The following is a 22,856-nucleotide window of genomic DNA, read 5'->3' as shown; positions in this document are numbered from 1 at the left end:
ATCCATGAATTTTTTTAATCCATGGATTCAAGCATCCATGGTTTGAAACTATTTTAAAAAAATATAAATTCCAAAAAGCAAACTTTGATTTTGCCATTTTATATAAGAAACACCATCTTACTATGCCATTCTGTAATGGGACTTAAGCATCCATGGATTTTGGTATCCACAGGGGGTCCTAGAACCAAACTGTTGTGGATACCAAGGGCCACTGTAGTTGAACACAATGCATGTTTTAACTTTAAGCATGCCCAGGATTGCAAATAAATAATTCCAGAGTTTCTGTATGATACAGTACTAACATCAGTAGGAGTGTTGCTATTGACGTCATTTACATTGTTGGTTACATTTTAGTATGGGAACGTATAAGGTTGCTAGCAAAATAGAAAGGTCTTAGCATTTAGTGGATTATATTATATTATTTTATTTATATGCTGTCTTTTTCCCAGAAAGGGACCCAGTGTGGCTCACACATAAAATCATATAAAAACTGTACAATAAAAATGTAAAAACAATTCATGGCGGGATACAAACCGCCGCTTTGCGGTGCTTCCCTGCTGGCGCCATTTGCTCCGTGCGGGAGCCGCAGCAGCCAAACCACGCGGAGCAAAAAAGAAGCTCCATTTCGGAGCTTCTTTTTGCGGCGCCTCTATGATGTCGCGAGGCGCCTGGCGCGGACTCGCGACGTCATAGGCGCCGCGACACGTCTGGACGCTATGCGTCCAGTACGTAAAGATGGCGGCGCCCATGTAGAAGGGGCGCCGCCATCTTGTACGTATAGGATACGTACTAGGGTTAGGGGGGTGCGGAAGCACCGCCCCTTCCTAACCCTAGTACGTATCCTATACGTACTATATGGCGGTTTGTATCCCGCCCATGTTAGTAATTTAGTAGAAGAATGTCAGAATGATCAGACTTTCTCAGAATAAAGAGTTAATTGCAAACAGGAAGGAAACCCTAATATAATACATTGTTACACTCTTAGCACACATGCACACTTGGAGCAATTCCCATTAAAGTCAATATTTATGATCAGAGAGTACACATGTCAGGAATTTTATTCAAGATATGTTGCCTGCCATGGTTGGTTTTACTCAGTGAGTACTCTAAACCTGGCAGCATCTTTTCCTCTGCTTGTTTTCTTTTACTGTCATAGTGAGTTTGGGCAGCTGGCTCTGGATGTGCTGGATACTGCATTCAAACAAAATGAGCAGATGGCCATGAAGCTGCTGACTTATGAGCTGAAGAACTGGAGTAACTCAACCTGCCTGAAACTGGCTGTGTCAGTGGGTTTGCTACCCTTTGTGTCTCACACATGCACACAGATGCTGTTGACTGATATGTGGATGGGCCGCCTGAAAATGAGGAAGAACTCCTGGTTTAAGGTAAAGTTCCTCCTTATAGAACCTTATCTAAACAGTTAGAACTTGTTTGGTTTTTTGTTGGTTGGATTATCTTTCAGCAAGGTGGAAAACCTATAGCTCTTCCAACAACCCAGTGACTAGTTTTTTGTGGGTTTTTCGGGCTATGTGACCATGTTCTAGCAGAGTTTCTTTCTGACGTTTTGCCAGCATCTGTGGCTGGCATCTTCAGAGAATCTAACATGGCTAGTGATCACTGACAATATCTCAAAAACCTGAAGTTGCTTATACCTCTCTTATATTGTGACTCCATATGGGATATTTCTTATTGTTTTTATGGAGACTTCCCTTGAAATTGAAGCTCATTCATATCATGGAAAAAGCTTGTGTGAGTTTCAGAATATTGATCATGTGAACAGTATAGCATGGGTGAGGCCTGCTATTGTCAGTCACACAAAATACTGTTTTCTATCTTCATATAAGCAGGTCTTTTCACCACTGAGTATATCCATGTGTAGTGAGAAATATACATGTACACCGATTCAGGTGACCATGGTTACAGTCTGGTGCAATTTCTGTGACACTACAGTATTTTTCTAGTCATCCAAACTTCTGCCAGCTTCATTTGCCACAGCCTGGCTTATGTTATTATCTGTGAATGTCCATTTACAATAAAATGACTTGTGCAATATCTATAGACCAGGGGGTGGACATCAAGCTCAGGGTAGTACTTGAATGGAGAGCCATTGTGGTGTAGTGGATTCTGCATTGGACTACGACTCCAGGTACCAGGATTTAAATCCCTGCTCAGCTATGGTAACTCACTGGGTGACCTTGGACTAGTCATACTGACTCAGCCTCAGAGGAAGGCAAAGACAACCCCCTTTGAAAAAACTTGCCAAAAAATCCCCATGACAGGGTTGCCATAAGCTGGAAATCACTTTAGGGCACACAACAACAATAACGAACACTTGACTCACAGAGACTGGATGCTCCTGAAAGTGGTCATCTATTTGAACTGCTCTGAAAATCATTGTTGTTACGTGCCTTCAAGTTGGCTGGGGCTTATAGTGACTCTACCACAGTACTTTTCTTGGCATAAGCCATCTTTCAACTTACCGGTAGGCTAAATAAAGAATAAATCTTTCCTCTTAGGCTGAGAGAGTGTGACTTACCTGTAGTCACCCAGTAGGCATCCATAATTGAGTGGGAACTTGAACCCTGCTCTCCTGGAGTCCTAGTTGAACACACAAAACAATGTACCACACTGGCTCTCAAATACCTTATTTGAAAGCTGGTATACACATTGCTCAGGCCAGCAGCTCTAGTTGTCTTCCTCCTGTTCAAAACACCATGAAGGCTTGTTTTTCAGATTTTATATAGCAAAATGTTTTTAAAAAATGCAACATATCTCTGATCATGAGAGAAAATGGGCAGGAGAGAAACTGCACATAGATACTCTATCATAACAAAGAAACTGACAAGGAGTATATATCGGTGAGGCCCCCAAAGTAAATTGTATCTATCAAGCTCATGTACTCCTTCCTTTTTTCTCATATATTAAGTTGTTTATTATCTTTTTGAAAGCATTTTCTCTTAAGACTATTGTGGGGAAAGTGGTGTACTTTGCACTCTCATAGCCAATAAAAACCCTATGCTTCACAAGTCCACAGAAGCAACTTGGCTCTTTTTCTGCCTAAACAAACATAGATTTAAAGATTCATGCATTTTATGATGTTATTGACATCTTCCAAAGTCAATAATGACTGCTGAATTTACTGTACAGGTAGAATGTTGCAAAACACCACACTGGCTGAACAAGTGTTATACAAGTGTATTTTCACCTTAAATCTCCTGCCCTGTTTCCATTTTATGGTCCTAGGTAAGCAACTGGTATCCATATAGTCCAGCATTCTGCCTCTAACCATGTCTAGCCAATACCTCTGGAAAGCTTAGAATCGGGACGTATGAGGGTGGCAGCACAGCCAGGTGATATTCAAAAGATATTCACCTTTGCACTTTAGCTTAACTACAAAATTATTTATTGTATTAATGGCTTTAAACTAGACTGGAATACTTGTATGAGGTGCATCAGTGGCTTTTTAACCCCTTTGGCCCATTGTGGTCCTTCACTGGATTTGTCCCTTGTCATAACCTACTAGGTGTATTAGAAGAAAACCTTCGATTTGTGCAAATGGAACTTTTCATTCCCAAACTGAGATCAGGCTTGGAGCAGCAGGAACAATGTTCTAAATTGTCTTTGCCCTCCATGCCCTAATTCAGATTAGGGTCCACTATAATTGCTGTTATTAACTGACTTGGAGGTGGTCTTGACGCTTGGAGATCCCATGTGTGAGACATTTCCAAGCCCCCCTTTCCCTTCCTCATCTGCTCTGTTGAGGTCCTGCATACTCAGGACCATGGCCTCCTTGAGCGAGTCTATCCATCTGGTATATGTCTCCCTCTTTTTCTACTGCCCTCCACCTTTCCTGGCATTATTGCTTAATTTTTCAAACCATTCATGCCATTACTGAAGTATCAGATGTTTTTTCCAGCTTGGCCATTATTGGAAGGATTTCTCTGGAGAAAAGCTGATTTGGAGCAGGTAGGAAGAGTTTTGGGTGGTGAAACAGTATGAAATTATGCCAAGAATAGTTTGGTCATGTTGATAGGACTTATATCATCTTCACCTGCTCTTGTCTAGTTCATTATCAGCATCAGCTGATAATGAAAGCAGCAACAGCTGCTGCTGACTAGCTAATCATTTGTAGTACAAGGTCGTTATAGATAATAATTTTGCATGAATTCTAAACAACTACATGATGCTGTTTTAGGTGATTCTAAGTATTCTTCTACCTCCCACTATCTTGATGCTGGAGTTTAAAACGAAGGCTGAAATGTCCCATGTGCCTCAATCACAGGAGTTCCACCAGTACACATGGTATCATGGTGATCCTAGCACCATCACTGTTAAAGATGACCTTTCACTGGTTAGTATGATACCAAATTTAGATTTTGTTTTACTAAGTGTGGGCAATATGAGATTTTGTTATTAAATATTTTGTTTTAGATGCATATGTGAGGGTAAAAAAAATCAAAGCTAGAAATTTTAGAGTTGCTCAGAACTAGACATTTTAAAGTTTATGTTTGTAGTCTTAATATATATTATTTGACACTGTATGATAACAAATGGAAACTGCAATAAAAGTTGCAATGTGGGGTGCTTCCTATCCAGTTCTTCAACAAGTCACCCTAGGAGATTCTTGTTTAATGATTTTCAGCCTGGAAGGTCTGTGTACCACTGGTGAGACACAAAAATAGTCAAGTTGACTTGATTATGGGATACAGGATTTTTATAACAGAGACTAAACTAGAAGAGAAAATTGCTTTTGATATGGAGTTTAGAAAATGTTTATCTCCCACACTATTTTACTAATAAATTCAGTTCTGTGAGAACATGTCTTCTAGTTCTCATAAAATGAAAGCAGGATATAATTATGTTTAAATCAAATGGGCAGAGATAACGGTATGAAAGATAAACTGCATGTACATGTTTTTATAGTGTATATATAACCAAGGCAGAACAACTGTCCTTTCATGAGTGAGGAAGAATCTATGGTACGGCTTTTGCAACAATACAAAGACCTGCTGGAGCCATGCTGGCCATAGCAGAAGAAGAGGATCCCTTTTAGCCTATTCATTTTTTTTGCACACCATCCCCATTTGATGTCACTGGGAAAGAATTAAGTATAGTGGACCCTTGTTATATGCCTGGATTTGGTTCCAAGATCCCCCATGGATAACAAAATCCATGGATGCTCAAGTCCCATTAAATATAATGACATAGCAAAATAGTGTCCCTTATAAAAAATGGAAAATCAAGGTTTGATATTTGAAATTTATACTTTTTTTGAACATTTTCAAACTTGGATGCTTGAATCCGTGTATAAAAAGTCCATGTATAAGAAGGGCTGATTGTACATCAATTCTAGGGTGGCATGCCTTTTCACCTTTTTGGAGGGTGAAGGGATGGCTGGGCAAAGGAACAGGGAACTAGGAAATTCAAGACTCCTCTCCAGAATCTGGCAAAGTTATTGTTTTGGATGATAGCTCCAGAATCTTACTTTTGGCTGGGGGATTCTGGGAATTATAATCCAAGAAGTAATTCAAAGAGAGGTCAACCCCTCTCAATATCTATCTTCCTAGTGCTGAAGTACTGACAGTGGAGGTCAGATAGTAGTGCAGATTCCCACTGCTACAAAGAGAAGGCCTTCAAGAGCAGAGAGGAAGACCTGCTTAAGATTGCTCTGTTAATATATCTTATTCCTTCCTTTTCAAAGAAACCTTGGTCTTAGTGTCAGTTTTTCAGTAGAAGAGTCTGGAATCTCATTAAATATTAGACTTGAGAATTTAATCAAGGCTTCTGAAAATCCAAAAAAAAAATACTTCTAATTATAGTAATTTATAATTTGATATTGAAGGCTAAACTCAATATATAGTTTATTATAAATAATTAGTTTTTGTGCTTTTTGAAAGGCAAATAGTAATCGTTTTTGTTTTTGTTTATAGAATACAGATTATTCTAACAACCTGCTGTGTTAGATTCCTCTTCCTTTTTGTTTACTATGTAGGCTAAATTATAGAATTTTGCCTATCTACTAAATGATCACTAACCTGAAAACCTTCTGTCTTTACAAAGAACAATTATGATTTAGAGAAAGGAGCTGAGAATCAAGATGAAAAACAGTCATTCTCCACCAACATTGAACAGGGACGCCTTCCTTGGACTAGGAAAGTCTATGAATTTTACAGTGCTCCTATTGTCAAGTTCTGGTTTCACACGGTCAGTCGCTGTGGATATTGTGAATACTTTTGACAATATGCATAACAAAATAACTGTATTTACTACTGAAATGGGACCAATCTTGACAGAGAATCAGAAAGTGGCAAAATTAACTGTAGCATTTGAAGCAATCAGTCTTATGTACTGCCTTTTTAGGAGGCAAGTCCAGAACAACACAGAGCAAGCAGGCCTTGTGGCAAGATAGAAAGGAATGTTTTAAGTTTGGCTCAGAAGGTGGAAGTGTTAAGCCTTGCTCCATTTTCTTAGAGCTGAAGGTCTTCCTATACAACAGTTTTATTTGTGGAGAGTTCACACAAGTGGTGATACAGAATGTTGAGTTGTGCAAACTGTGACTTTCTAATTTTTAATCAAAACATTTTACATGGAGTGTGTACTGTGTAATTTTCAGATGGCTTATTTAGCATTTCTCATGCTGTTCACTTACACGGTCTTGGTGGAGATGCAATCAGCACCCATTGTGCAAGAATGGCTTGTGATCATCTACATTTTCACCACCTCAATTGAGAAAGTCAGAGAGGTAGGTCCTTTATTTCAACCTTATTTTGCTGCTCTCCATCTCAAATAGGAATTAAGAATAATATGACATATGTACAACCCGGAAACATCACCCAAGGAGACTTTCCACTGTGCTTTCTGCAACCAGACCTGTTTGTCCTGGATTGGCCTTTTTAGTCACCAACGCGCTTGTACAAAGCACGGGATGAATCCTTCCTGAATCTTTGTTCGTGAAGCAAAGCCATCCATATATATATATATATATATATATATATATATATATATCTCACTATAAGTTTTAGTGAACTGATCATTTTCATTTCCAAAAATTAGGACAAACCTTTTGTTTTGAAAACAGAGGCTTGAATTACTTTGAAACACAGTGTTGGTGTGGTTCTTTTAAAAAACAAACTCATGTTCAGAATTGTGCACAAAATTACATACAAATTACATTAAAATTCTGAAATGTATATAATGTATATAGGACTTTTGCTTGCATTTCTTTTTTTCAATTTTTTTAGGCATCATTTTTGTTTTGCTTTCTTACACTTCTTTTTGAAAGCACATTTTATCAAGAGGGTTTGGCAAACTTTCATTTTATAACTATAGACCATTCCGACCATTTTATTCAAATTAAGTAACTTCTCATATCTCTTGAGTCTTTTTCAGATTATGTAGCCCAATATTTTAACCTTAATAATGCATGTGAGCTAAACTCAGTTCAGCAGAAGTAACATCATATATATTCTTTTTCATTGCCATGTAGGAATAGATAACTTTAATATGGAAGGGAAAAAAAACTGTTCTTTCAACCCTCATATGGATGGCTACATAATTCCCACTCCATCCTTAGATGAGTTATGCTCTAAATGTTTATACTGATGAAATTTTGACTGGAGATCTCTCTTGCATGAGCATAAGAGACTTTGGTGGAATTTGGCAATTGGTAAAATGTGCAAGGAATCACATTTTTTTTTTAAAAAAAATACTTATGACTGATTTTATGGTAGCTGCTGGCTCATGCAACTGAGAGGCTTTTCTTTTATGAAGCAATTACTTGACTCATGTACTGGTTCTGGTCTACTGAATTAAATTTTGCAGGACACTGTGTCTTACACATATTTAATTAACTTCTTGGAGGTTATGTGCAGTGCAGCAATTTTTCCCCCTCTAGATCGTATCAAGTAATTGCTACACCCTTAGGCTTTCATTTCTTTACATATTGTTACACTTCTTAATAACATCATTTAGCTCAATGGGACTCATATAAAGGAACTTATTTATACATGTCTTTTTTCCTAAAATCTGGAGGCTAGCATTTTAGCATGACGCTTTCACTTGTTGCTTATCACTGTGATCACAGTAGTGTATAATTGGGCTCTGCCACATAATGTGTACAAATCCTTTTATGACCTTTCAAAAATTCCAGCCACAGTTAGCTTAGCAAAGCCAAATAACGCTTTGGGGCACTCTTATTGTTCAAGAAAGAAACATGTTATTTTCCATCTTACTAATTTCCAAAACTTTTTTTAAAAAAGGATCTACATGCCCTTGATAAATAACAAAGATTTGTTCTCTTCTGCTTTTTCCAAAAGTAATTTGTCACTTCCCTTGCATAGAGCTAGTTTGCTCCCGCCACCATTTGTCTAACAGCTTATGCCAGTGGTTCTCTAACTTTTAAACCTTGCGACCTACTTTACATCCACATGCAGATGTTGCGCCCCCCGATATAGTATATGAATCAAAATATTTGTTTGTTTAGTGTGCATATTTTTGTTTACATATTCATGTAGATTCATATTTTATCATTTTATAAGGAAATAACATTGTTAAACCTAGGAAAGTTTTATTTAAATTAATTCAATACTTATCATTTGTGTGTAACATTTACAGATACTATCTCACACACAGCCACATTTGTATGCACTACTCCTTATAGATATGTGTACATCCAAGCTGAATCTGCACTGCAGAAACAATGCAGTCTTACACTGCTTTAACTGTCATCCTATGGAATCTTGAGATTTGTAGTTTGTTCTGGTTCCAGAACTCTCCAACAGAGGCGAAATGTCTCACAAAACTACAAATCTCAGAATTTCATAGTATTGAGCTATGGCAGTTAAAGTAATGTGAAACTGCATTATTTCCTCAGTGGAGATTCAACAGATTCATTCTTTCTTTCACTCATACTGTGTTGCTCTCACACAGAGCAACACAGAAACATTGGCGCCTTACAGACGGGCCTAAGCGGCGCCGTTGTTGCGCCAGGAATACGCGCGAGGGGCGGTGCTTCCGGATGCGCCTTGCCCTTTGCGCATATTCCGTACGGCAAGATGGCGGCGCCCTATACAGATGGGTGCGGCGATCTTGACGTAATGGACGCGCAGTGTCCGGACATCTAAACCTGGAAGAGACGTCGCGAGTGCGCACTTTGGCACTTGGGACGTCTCTTCCGGGTTGCTGGAAGGAGCGCGATTTTCACTCTCCTTTTTTACAGCGTGGGGGAGTCACACGGTTTGGCTGCAGCGGCTTCCCTGCGCTGCAACCGGCAGCGGGCCAAGACTGCCCCTTTTGGGCGGTCTGTAACAGGCCATTCATTCATAAGGCAATGATGGGATGGGTTGGGGGAAGAAGAAGCAGTGGCTTTGGATGGTTCCCACCAGAAACCATGATCCAGGAGATTATCGCATGGCTCCCACCCCCCACCTGCCTGATCTGGGCATGGGCTAGGACCATGTATAGATGGATGTTATCACTCCCCCACCGATCTGGGCATGGACTTAGACCATGTATAGACGGATGTTATCGCACAGCTCTGTGCCCAGATCAGAGGCATCCTGTACCCAACTGGGACTTCTCCCATATTTAGCAATTTAAAGAAAAGTATTGTATAAGGGAGATTCTAGTTCATATTTCTGTTTCACTGGACACATAAGGAGGCTTCAAGATATTTATTTGTTATGTTTATATCCTGCCTTGCTACTTTAAAAATGGCATTTAAAGTGGCTAGTAATATCAACACGCAAAGGAAGAAACAAGTGGCTTAAAAGCACACTTAAAAACACATCAGTAATAAGAAATAGCAGCCCCCTTTTCAGCTTAGATGCCAAAAGCCTGCCTGAAATCATGATGATGATGATGATGATGATGATGATGATGATGATGACGACTCCTTATTGCTTGGGTGCGGATGAAATTAAAATATGAAAATGGAGCTAACTATGTTGTTATCTGGACTGTGGCAGTTCATGGACAGACATGTGCTTCAGCTAGGCATCAGGAAAAGTAATATTGGAGTAGGATAAATAATTTAACTTGTGGGAAGACTTTTAAGTTCCACTTGTTTTCATAAAAAAAAAGATTACTTCTCATAAAGGGCCTTCCCTCCACTAGTCTGGTGAACCCATTAAAAGCAGACAGGGCATAATGAGGCTATAAAAGAAACAAGTTGTAAAAAGTTCAACTGGAAAGGGTAAAACACAAATGACATTATGTCCCCCATAAAGGAAATTCTGCCTAGTGACAGTGCTAGAGTGTGAGGGTAAGGAAGCTCTTTGTTAATTTGTTCTCAAAAGAGGCAACAAGAGGTTTTAGCAACTCTCCTTCCAATGAATGAATGTCGTTGTTGCTTGTTAAAATAATGTATTTATTTATTTATATTATTATTTTTAAATTATGCAACAATAGTGTATGAGAACCAGTGTGGTTCAGTGATCTGAGCACTGGATACAACTCTTGGAGACCACGGTTCAAGTACCCACTCAGCCATGGAACCCCACTGGGTGACTTTGGGCCAGTCACACTCTCTTTGCCTCAGAGGATGGGAATGGCAAATCCATAGGTTCATCTTAGGGTCACTGTAAGTCAGAAATAACTTGGAGGCACACAGTAACAAAATAGGGTATATGGTGATTTAAATTAAATATTCAAGAACAGTAAAAATGAGGAATAGAGACATAGGATACTTCCTGGGGTTTGACCTAGAAAAATCTAGAGAAAATATTCCATCTGTTTGCTGTTTCACATCTCTAATTAACCTTTATGGAAATACATAATGTACTTTGCATGTTCATGCTCATAAATGTTCATATTCATAAAAAAATAAATAAAGTGACTTTACTTCTGCTTTTAGATATTCATTTCAGAGCCAGGAAAGTTCAACCAAAAGGTGAAAGTGTGGATTTATGAGTACTGGAATTTTACAGATTCTGTTGCTATCATCTTATTCATGATCGGTTTTGGCTTGCGCTGGGCTGATCCTCCATTGCAAACAGTGGGAAGGTTGATTTACTGCCTTGATATAATATTCTGGTATGCCAGGCTCCTTGATTTCCTTGCTGTGAATCAGCGTGCAGGTCCCTATCTGACAATGATCGGGAAAATGGTAAGTATTTAGTTAGAGGTCACCTTCTATCTGCTTGGAATGGTTTAGCTGGAGATCTTGCATTGAGCAGGGAGTTGGACTCATGCGGCCCCTTCCAACTATGATTCTATTCCTAATGAGGATGTCACTTTTTCTTCTGATAGAGCTTTAATGAGAGTGGCAGAATTTAAATCTTAAATCTTCACATAATGACTTTTTCTTGTCAAGTACAAGTAGCCAAGCCAGAAATAAAGGGAGAGAAGGCAGGAGGGGCAAACACTAATTTGCCTATTTCTCACATAAAATCTTAAGTACTCCTGGTGGATAAGATAACAGCTATCTAGTCCAGCATACTATATCCAACAATACCCAAGCAGGTGCCTCTGGAAGTTTGAATTCTCTGTGGTTGGACCTCAGCCCTATAGGAATACAGTGGGACCTTGTTATCCGCTGGGGTTTGGTTCCAGGATCCTCCGTGGATAACAAAATCACTGGATGCTCAAGTCCCATTAAATATAATGGCAGAGCAAAATGGTCCCTTATATAAAATGGAACATCAAGGTTTGCTATTTGAAATTTATAGTTTTTTGGAATATTTTCAAGCCGTGGATGCTCGAATCCATTGATAAAAAATCCGTGGAAAAGGAGGGCCTTCTGTACTAACTGTAGTGTATTCTGTATTGCTGTAGTGCAGCGGTTCCCTTTGCTCTTGGGGCTATAGACCTTGATAAACCTGTTCTTCATGAATTAAAACACAGTTTTAAAAATTATGTAAGCCAAATGGCTATTGTCTGCTGTAACAGTAAATTCCGTAACGTTCAGTAATTACTGAACTCAATTCAATTCAATTATATTGAGTAATGCAAGTATCTCAAGGAATTACTATTAAACAGAATGTTTGCAAGTGGACTCAAACTGATGTAATCACATGGAACGATGAGCCATGGTTCTGGAAAGTGGCAGCATACACAGTGCTTTGCTTTTACTCTTTACTCCTGCTAGCTTCTGTTTGGCTTCCACTTGATGTCTCCTGCTGGTGCAACATGCTTATTGCACCATTTACTAGACAGGATCGTAAACCAGGGTTTGTTCTTGGCTTATGAATGTGGGTTGATTAAGAGAGTAAAGTGAAGATTTCCATAGTTGAACAATACCCTAAACCACTCCTGATTTCTTCAGCCAGTCACACTAGCAGAAGGAATGAAATGGGAGCAAACAGGGTATATGTACGTACTAACATGCAACTCATTCACAATGAACTGCAATTCTCCAGAATCCTGCTTTATCATTCTGTGTGCATGTATCCCATGGCTTAAATCCAGTTGGCACTGATGGGATTTCCTCAAATGTTGACTTATCATCCAACAGTTGATTCAGTGGCTCTATTCTAATTGGATTTGGATTTAGGCCTACAATTTGGGCTTTTGAATTGAAAATGTTTGAATTAGTGAATGAACAGATACATTTCCTCTCTTTGTAGTTCATACAACATTTGCTACTATTCATAATAGAAACTTTTATTACAATAAAAATGGTTTGGTAAGAGATAGGAATATTGGTACACTGAAGGCTTCCCCCAAGATATTACTACTGGGACAGTATAATTAATATTTACACAATAAATCCAGTTAGGAACCCAAATCAAGTAGGCCCACTGAATCACTGAAACTTCCATAATTCTTGATTTGCCACATTCCCAAGGATTCATTGGGTTTACAGTGGTGGGACTTAAATTGGATGGAGACTATTCAGTAGTTACTGGAAGGGAGCTGGCACCAATTTTTGACATCAGTGAGCACATGGTTACCTTGCCTCTCTACTCAGATCTCTTTTAAAAGAGGGAGTACCTAGACCTTCATTCCAGCAAACAGTGCAGTATAAAAATGCAGCATGCATGGTGTGCCCTTGCTTTGTTTCTGCTGGAAGTGTAGGAGAAGGGAAAAAAATCATGTTTTTTTCATGTCTGGTTTACATTGAAGTTATTTCCTTCCTTCCTTAAGATTGGATACTGACGTGCATGGTTTACTAACTTAAATGTTGTTTTACACAGACTGACATAGCAGCATTATTGTTATTTTTATTTTTGTTATTTTCTCATGTATTTTTTCATTACAACAACAGCACATGGTGCATGAACCATTTGGAATGCAGTCCTTTTTGATTTAGGTACATCTTCTTAATTTGACTCGGGCTTGTGCAGATGTAAAAATTGGAGCCAACTGAGTAAATGAGCATAAATGTATCTCATAAGATATAGTACATTATTCCTCTGAGAGGTGTCCAATCACACTGATTATATTAAAAAAAGACAATGCTTTGTTATTCTCAGAAAATTGTATATTTTTTCTTGCTTGACCATTCTGACCACTGTGTTTTATTGTCTATGTCATGCAGACAGCAAACATGTTCTACATTGTAATTATGATGGCCATAGTATTGTTAAGTTTTGGAGTGGCTCGAAAAGCAATACTTTCTCCACATGAAAAACCATCATGGACTCTTGCACGAGACATTGTATTTCAGCCTTATTGGATGATGTTTGGTGAAGTATATGCATCAGAAATTGATCGTAAGTTTAATTCCATTGAAGGTCTGTATGGGGCATCAATGTTAATTGTAACAATATGCATCTGTTAACACAGTCACTCCAGTCTAGTAAGGGGAAGGAGTGGCAAGAGGTTGTCTCAACGGCACCCTGTGAGATGTTAATTTGATACTTCCATCTTCTGTGGCATGAGTAGCCATCTCTATAAGGTACTAATGAGGCAAGTGGTAAATCATGTCTGTTCTGCTAATCCTATGAGGGAGCTTTTCAAGCTAAAATTCTGTGATAAAAATATCATTGCTATCTGACTGCTCATAGAGTCAGGATGACCAGGTCTTTTGAGCAGTGGACAGTCCAAGGAGGATCACATACATACTAATTCAACATACTTTCACTCAACAGAAGAAAAAAAATGCACAATAGTAGCTTGAGACGAGAAGTGTGATGTTGCATTACTTCCAATCACCTTTAGGGCCAGTTTGAGACATTAGATGATGCTGTCTTGGCATAGATGTTCCCCAGACGAGCATTTTTAAGCACCAGGGAGCTGTTGCAATTTCTTTTGGCCAAAAATGATGGGTTTTGGCTGGATTACCCTGAAGCGTTGTATGTACCACATAGGTTCATGGTTCCCACCCCTGCTGTACAAGAACTGAGGACAGATATCTTGACTATACTACAGCCTAAGCTTTAATACACAGAGTTCTCCAAAGAATGCATTATTTAGCTCAGTAGTTTATCAAATGTTATCTTCCCTTTAAAAGTTTTTTTTATTAGTATAAATTTTGGTAGTATAAATGGTTGTCTCTAAATTTTAAAGGCAGAATTTCTCTTTCATTATAGAAGGTAGACCAGAGTAGAAGAAATCATATAAATGGTTGGAGATGCTGTGTTTATTGCTGCTAATGGTTCATTAGTATAAAAAGCAAATGAACTTTATTCTCCTTTTCATTCTCACTGAAGCTCTTAGCTTGGAAGCTACATGACTGATTAGCTGATTCATTCCTATGCCAGTTATATATACATTTTCCCTTTTGAAATTTACAGCTTGCGAATCAAACCCACACTGTCCTCCAGGTTCCTTCCTTACACCTTTCCTTCAAGCTGTCTACCTCTTTGTGCAATACATCATCATGGTCAATCTGCTGATTGCTTTCTTCAAGTAAGTGCATAGGGCATTTCTATTGAGCTTATTACTAATATTAATACAGAATAAATTATATCAAAGTAACCCAGTTTAGAGGCTTTATTCAAAAGGGAAATGGATAAAAGTGAACTTTCTGAACCTACAAGATGAACATGTCCATGCCAAAAAACAGAAGAAAAAAATGGAATGCACAAAGGGGGCATTTTGGTGCCTTAAAAGATGTTATCTGTGCCTATCTGTTTAACGGCTGTTTAGATTGCAGAGATTCCTACTTATCTGTACTGAATTTAGATACTATTTTTAACACATTGGATATAATTTGGATACAATTATTTTCAGTTATGGACAAAATAAAACCTTTAGACTTGAACGGCAGCACTCATGATCCCCACTGGGAAAGTCACAATTGTATGTCCCGACCTTGGTAATTGAACTGTTGTGCCATGACATAAAGTGAAGTATATATGGAAAAGATCCTTATATAGTAAAGTTTTTCTATGTCAATCGGTATGCAAAGGAATCTTGTAGCACTTTTGAGACTTCTTTCTCTCAGTTGTTCTCAAAGGTGCTTACAAGATTTTTTTGCATACTGATCCAGACTAACATGACTATGTCCTTGATATATGCAAGTCATACAGTCTTTGTTCTGAGTTGTATGAACATCTGTTGCAAAGAGATAGGGCACAAGTGTTTGATTTTATGTGTAGCATGGTTTCTTAGTGAAATCTTTCAGGAGATAATCATTGTTTTTCTTTAGTATGAAGTAATAGTCCAAAACCCTAGCAAGATTAGCAAACTGCAGCCTCTCCACACATTATTATGTCTTTGCATTTTGGGTCATACTTTTCTTAATTCCCTTAATAATAACTACACTGAGATAGATGTCCTTTGAAGGTGATATAAGCATGGTGTGGTTTTAGCATGAGACTATGACTCCGGAGGCCAGAGTTTGAATTCCTGCTTAGCCATGAGAACACACTGAATGACTTTGGGCAAGTCACATTCTCTCAGCCTCAGAGAAAAGCAAAAGCAAACCCCCACTGAATAAATCTTACTAAGAAATCCCTGTGATACATCCACCTTAGGGTTGTCATAAGTTGAAAATAACTTGAAGGCACACAACAACACCAAAATGTTATATGTATCTCTTTTGTCTTTCCCTCCTTTTCCCTTGCATTTGCAGTAATGTTTATTTTGACATGAAGTCCATATCTAACAAACTCTGGAAATACAACCGCTACCGCTACATCATGACATATCATCAAAAACCATGGCTGCCACCTCCTTTCATCATTCTCAGTCATATCAGCATCCTCATAAATCGCCTCTGCCATCACCACCGTAGACTACCAAATGAACTGGATCAAGAGGAGGGGCATGTTGAACTGAGTAAGCAGAACTGGGACTTTCCAGTCTTTCTTGCACATGGACTAAACAATATATAAAGTTATAAAACACAAAGCTTGTTAAAATAATAGCCTAACGATGCTTATATTTCTGAAAGCTAGGTTTGTTCCATATACTTGGTATGTATGATTTCACAGCACCTTTTTTGGGATGCAATCTGCAGAAATCCCTCCCTCACAAATAATTGCTGTTCCTATATTTATCTACATGTCTTTCTTTTAATGAGTGAAGTGTTTTAATACTGTAATAGTTTAATCCTGTTTTCATGCTCACTTTCGTAAGTTTTTAATTGCCTTGTTCTTTAAACTGTAAGCTGCTTTGAGTCCCAATTTTGGGGAAAAGCAGGATGATTATTATAATTTTCTGGAACGACACAGGTAGTAAGATGTAAGTGCGTAGCACCACCAAGTGGAAACTGGCTGCAAATCCAGTATCATTACATGTGAGAAAAGGGATGTTTTCAGAAAGGATGCATTGCATGTTAAAAATAGACAACAACACTGTGAATTCAACTTTCACTAATAATTTGCAAGGGAGAGGGATGCAATTCTCCATTAAGTTTCTTCTTAAAGGCAGCAACAAGTAATTTCAGTGATTTTCTTCCTACTGTGAGAAAGTCTTCAAAACCACACAATTTTTGAAGGCTATTCACAATTTTAAAAAAACAGAATTTTTTTTTGCAGAAAATTGTGTTTTCTATGCCAATAAACTATACGTGACTTCTATAAATAAATAAATAAAAAACAAATACCCAAATTACATTTTTTCTGCATAGAAAATATTTCCTGTGCAGGAATTAATATTTCTGCATTGAAATATTATTTTCCACAGAGAAAATGCTGCTTCCTGCTGATAAAATGCTGTTTTCTATGCAAAACAACCACAAACAAATTTGGCACAGGATATATCCTGAATTGCAAAGATTCTCACCAATCCAGGATTCTTCTCATCAGGGTTTCTTGACACTTGAAAAATGTTTTCCAGCTATTTTTTAAAAAATATTTTCAAAATTCATTTCATCCCTATCAGGGGAGTAGCTGTTTGTGTGTCAGGACAAAATGTTTGCCAATAAGAATTATGCTCTCCAATGAAAATTCCCTTGAGTTTCAAAATTTCTAGCATTGTGGAGGGTATACATTGAAAATAATTTGCACTTAGTACTGTATTCCTATTTGCTGTTTTCACATTCCTTTCATAACTTTGCCTGTCCATTTACTTTGGATGCCTAAAGTCTATTTCTAGTTACTTCAATGCTAGAAGTTTGGGGAGTGAAAAAAAAAACTTCATGTAGGTGGAATTCTTACTGGGCTGCAACCATGTCATTTTGCCCATCTTCTGACTACACTCCTCATTGTCTTCTTAACATTTTTATCTAATCACCACTGGTGATTTTCCGTATATAAACAGTCTTAAAGTAGTGACTAGATAGCCTTCTGGAAGCATCATGCCAACATAGTGTAGATCACAATGCCAATGAGCAAGAGATAGAAATGTATTGTACATTTCCTCAGTTATGATTAATGATCTTGGATCTGCTGGGGACTTGATAAGCAAACCGCAGAAAACTGAGGGCTGAGGAACAAATTTAATAAAATAGAATATATGAGGCCAGGATCAATTGTAAAAGCTCTCAACAGGACCAGCCTAAGATTCCTCCCCCCCCCCCAGTAGTAAAACAGCAAATTTCTCATTACCACCATGCAAAGTACTCAAAGCCAGCCAAATTATTTTAGCATGCTAGCAGAAAATCCCACAAGTAGGTCTCTCTGTACATGTTAGTAAAAATATAGTATCAGATTAAATAGCTAACTATTTATTTTTCTTTTGTGTCCACTTGCCTTGCTTAATCAATTGGCCTGGCACCTGATGAGGTTTTTGATATTTTCCCCCCTTTGAAAAATCAAGTCTCCCTTACTTCAGATCTAAAACTTTATTTGGACATATAGCTTGCTGAAACCATGTGTTCAGTGAATGAAGGCATATTTGTGAGTGTCAGAGTTTGTGCTTGCTTTCTCTGCTCACAATGTTCACATGTTCATCTGAAGGACTGAACATCACTTCCATGCAAATAATTCTCCTTTTGGGCACACAAAGTATTTGTTATTCCAGACTTAGTGACTGAATATTACACTACACTGTTATAGCACTATTATTCCACTTTAACTGTTATGGCTGCCTCCTGTGGAATTCTGAATTTTGTAGTTTAGTGAGGCTTAAGAGCTTTCTGGCTGAGAATTATAAATGGCACTCCCTATACTACAAATCCCAGAATTCATAATTAGTGAAAAGTGTCCCTGCAGCAAACTACTGGTCCCCCCCAACAAAGCAAATAACACACACACACACACAACAAGCACAGAAAGGCCTACTTCCTTAGCTTAGTTACTCAGTTCATGCAATTTGTATAATAGTTGTTTCCATTAGCATAGAAAGACTGGCAGAAAATCTCTGCGGTGAGGAGAAAAATCTGTCAGTTTCTTGTTTTCACATGTGCATATGTAACAATTGATGGCTTATATCCCTAGCCCAAGATTGGCAGAGTCAGGCTATCCAAAGCTTCTAGTGCTGTTAAATCTAAAAAAATTGATGTGAATGCTAGAGTTACTGATAACAGGCACTCTTGCTTTGCTGTTATAAATGCAAAATCCTGAAGACTTGATCCCCCTTTTACCATTAATTTTTTTTAAAAAATCATAACACAGAGAAGATAATGCTAAGATGTTTCAGAAGGTGTATCACTGTATCACAGGAATTGGATAAGGCCCATGACTCATGTGCCAGCCAGTCATTAAAGTCCCATTGATGTGATGGCCCAAAGCTTCTATTTGGTACTAGTGGTAGCTTTCTTCTAGTGCCAAATATCAGCTGGAGGTGAGAGTGGGGACTATGTTTTGTTAGGACTATATTTCAGGAGGAAGGGATAAAATCTTTCCATTCCACATGCTGTGGCTCTGATTGTCTCTCCCCTTCTCTGCATCTGCTGTCTAATATTTTTAGATTATACTAGTTTAGTGCCAATGTATTTGGCTCTGACTACCTGCAATAGTGTGGCCAAAACCACCTTCTTCTTGCCATTATGCAGAGCTGTACCTGAGTGAAGAAGAATTAAAAAAGCTTCATGACTTTGAAGAACAATGTGTGGAAAAATACCTTCATGAGAAGAATGAAAACCTTCATTCCAGTGACAGCGAAAGGATCCGAGTTACCACTGAAAGGTTGAGAACTGATTCCCATAACAATATTGCTTTTACTGCAACCCATGAATGACCTAGGAGGGGTTGTATGAAAGTAATGTGAAGTTCAGGATCTCAGTTCAATTTATCTTACTATACTTAATTATACAGTATATGCTCAGGATTATAATTCTGAGGGGAAAGCCATGATGGTTCATATGTACATTTGTTCAGACTGGTAGCTCTTCTGGATAAAACCAAACCTTTTGAACTTTCTTAATGTAATTAAGCACAACAGTATATTTCATTATTTAAAGATGCATGAGTATCACCTGAATCCTTACTGGAAAATGAAATGAATGAATTTTGAAGATTCAATCCAGTAAGGAAAAACTGGCTTTTCAGCCTTTGCTCCCACAGTATAGGGAAAGGGTAGGTAACTTGAGGTCCTTCAGATGTTACAAGGCTGCAGCATCTGTAAGTCTTAGCCAGCATAGCCAGGGGTGAGGGATGATAGGAATTGTAGTCCAACAAAATCTGGAACTTCAGAAGTTATACACTTCTGCTATAGTAAAAATGTATACATGGGTGATTTTCTATTATATGTGTATTATTTCCCCCTTAGAGTTGAAGATATGTTTTCACAGCTGAAGGAGATGCATGAGAAAGTGGTTTACGTCAAAGATGCTTTGCTTGCTCTGGACAGCCAACTAGGACACTTACAAGACCTCTCTGTTTTAACTGTTGATACTTTGAAAGTCATCTCAGCTGTGGACACCTTGCAAGTAGAAGAGGCTCTTCTTGCAGACAAGAAACATGAAGCCTATAGGAAACTTCCCCATAGTTGGAGTAATGCTGTGCATTCAGAGATTTTGAGCAGCATGGACAATGTGAGCGATAAGAAGTATAATTACTATAGCATGCCACCCTCTCTTCAGAAAAGAGAGGCAAGAAGTCATTGGCAACCAAGAGGTGATCACTACATTCTTAATGCCATAAACCACAATGAGGTCAAATCAGCAGACAAATATCAGAAACAAGAGACTGAAAATGATACCTTTGCTTCTGGAGCACCATCAGAAAGTAAATCCACCGCCAGGTATGGACAGTTTCTTCTGGTCCCTTCTGGTCAGCGAGGAGTCTCTGAAGATGATGGCTTAAGCTTGGCGTTTTCAGGTTCTTTGAATGAGCTCCATAGAGGTGGACCAAATGCTAAGCCCCCAAGCAGGCATGTCCAACCAAATGTACATGCTGTTGATGATGAGGAAGAAGGAAAGATCAGTCAAGGACCAGAATTGGAACTTTTACAACCCAAGATGCCTGATGAGACTCTAGAAGAAAACTGTACTGCTGCCCAAACATCTAGCATCGCCAGTGAGATCACTCAACCTTTTCAAAATAACAGGGAAGAACTTGGAGGAGGTTATGTGAACTGGGGGTTCTTGGAAGATGAAGACAAGAGCGTTTTTAGTGAAAAGTCAAAGGAACAGCCAGGCATACCTTCTGCTAACTGCAGATGTGGTCCTCATCATGTGCACATAAAGGAATCAAGTTCTGACAAATCAGGATACAGCAGTGACAGCTCCCAGTATCATCTACCACTCCAGTGCAACAGCTCATCGATTTGGATCAATCCACTTAGGAAAAGCTGGCCATTCAACAAAACATTATACTCCCACAGTGCAGAGAAAATGAAGGAATCCTGCAAAATAAAAGGCAATAACATGCTGTTGTTTAGTCAGCACTATCTCATTTGCTTTTATTACTGTTCTTCTAGCTTCATCTTCCAGTCTTCTGCATGTTTCTCCTAATCTTTTATTTATTTATTTTTAACAAATGATGGTTTAGTGCTTTTTTGGGGGGGGAGGGGTTATTTAGTACTTTAAATGTTGTTTCCATAGATGCAGTTCTTGTTTTTTCTTAGATACCTTTAACTTTTACGAGAGGTAGCATATAAATGTTTTAAAAGCAAATACAGAATAAATGTTACACTGTATAAGCGCACTTAACACTTTTCACATTTGTTTGGTGGTCACAGAGTCAGATTGTAGCTGTGGGCTAGTTCAGAGCTGGGAAATGCTGCTTTTCTGATGACAGTTCCTAGAATCGCCTAGGAAACATAGCTGCTGTCTCTGCACTAGATATTGTCCTCTGTTGCAGTTCTGGAACTATGCCAAATCTCATCCATTTTCCTGCCATTTACTTCTCAGTTGTAAGACATATGCAAGTTGAAAGACATATATAAGTCAGAGTTGGCTTGTTGTTATGTGCCTTTGAGTCAGCTCTGACTTATGGAAATTCTATCATCGCATTTCCTTGGCATGATTTACTCAGAGAGGTTTGCCATTGCCTTCCTCTAAGGCTGAGAGAGTGTGATTTGCCTAAATTGGTTTACACCAAATGGATTTTCATGGCTGATTGAGGATTCAGACCCTAGACTCTCAGATCCCAGTACAACCCTGAAGCCACAACATAATGCTGCCTCAATGGCATATATACCATATATATATATATATATATATGGGATAAAAATGTTCCATATCCAGAATCAAGAACATTCTGCAATACCAGACACCCACAGCCAGAAAACCCACATTGACATGAAAAAGAACATATGTTTTGTGTAACAGTTATAGCCTGTAACTGTATTGTTAAAATGGTACTGTAAAACTGTAACCAGCACAATTTTTGTGTCTTAAAAATGCTGTCATTTCTTTTGTAAAATCAACCAACCAAACTGTCTATGGACTGAAACTCTGAGGATATTGTGAAGTCAAAGGCTTTCATGTCCGGCATCCATAGTTGTTTTGTGGATTTTTGGGGCTATGTGGCCATGTTCTAGAAGAGTTTATTCCTTAGGATATTGTTTATAACTTTTCAGGTCTTGTAACCTTGTAATCCTAGTTCTTTGTTACTTCTGCAACAGAATGTGACTCCAGGGGGATTAAATGTCTCATCTGGCTGGATGATAATTAAATGTGAAATTTCATGCAGCTATTTCTTTACCATATGACTGTCAATCTTTTTCCTCCCTTACTTTTATTCTCAGAGTCATCAAAGCATACTGAGCCATGTCAGACAGTATGGGCAAATGCAAAACCAGGAAGCAAAGGAAAGAAGTCTTTAAAGAAGAAACAAAAACCTCTTCAGGTGCCAGTAAGTGCCAGCAGAATTAGAATTTCATGCAATAATTATACTCTTCCTCCTCCTCCTCCTCCTTCTGAAAAAGCTTAATAAGAGTTTAAAGGTTTATGAATAAACAGAGTTATGCACTTTCTGTGGTGGTGGGATTGCATGCTCCTGTAAGGCCAGAGACTATGCTGATGGTAGTAGTGCTTCTGGTGGAATATCCCATGTCAGGCAGTCTTTTGCTGAGGAGCCAGACTAAATGTGCCAAACATATACCAGGCAGCAGCAGTAGTGGGCAGTGACACTGGCAGAGGATCTCGGAGACAAGGAAAGTGACACCATAACTAACACTTGTTAGTACTGCAGAGAAGG

At 38.4% G+C, this 22,856-nt stretch overlaps 1 protein-coding gene across 1 annotated transcript in view; it reads left to right on the top strand.

Moving 5' to 3' along the window:
• TRPM6 (transient receptor potential cation channel subfamily M member 6) overlaps window positions 1–22,856 on the top strand; it is an 87,430-nt gene that overhangs the window by 24,653 nt on the left and 39,921 nt on the right. The window contains exons 17-27 of the mRNA XM_089480182.1: window positions 1,157–1,385; window positions 4,196–4,351; window positions 6,061–6,204; window positions 6,614–6,742; window positions 10,853–11,104; window positions 13,478–13,652; window positions 14,676–14,790; window positions 15,959–16,164; window positions 19,265–19,397; window positions 19,981–21,071; window positions 22,405–22,511. Coding sequence (XP_089336308.1) covers window positions 1,157–1,385; window positions 4,196–4,351; window positions 6,061–6,204; window positions 6,614–6,742; window positions 10,853–11,104; window positions 13,478–13,652; window positions 14,676–14,790; window positions 15,959–16,164; window positions 19,265–19,397; window positions 19,981–21,071; window positions 22,405–22,511 — 2,737 coding nt within the window. The remainder of the gene's footprint in view (window positions 1–1,156; window positions 1,386–4,195; window positions 4,352–6,060; window positions 6,205–6,613; window positions 6,743–10,852; window positions 11,105–13,477; window positions 13,653–14,675; window positions 14,791–15,958; window positions 16,165–19,264; window positions 19,398–19,980; window positions 21,072–22,404; window positions 22,512–22,856) is intronic.

This window comes from Sceloporus occidentalis, unplaced genomic scaffold (assembly GCF_023333645.1).
Source record: "Sceloporus occidentalis isolate IW3139 unplaced genomic scaffold, rSceOcc1.0.p SCAF_1, whole genome shotgun sequence".
NCBI classification, from domain to species: domain Eukaryota; kingdom Metazoa; phylum Chordata; class Lepidosauria; order Squamata; family Phrynosomatidae; genus Sceloporus; species Sceloporus occidentalis.
Note: the sequence above shows the minus strand (reverse complement) of the source record. Positions and strands in the feature narration are given on the sequence as shown.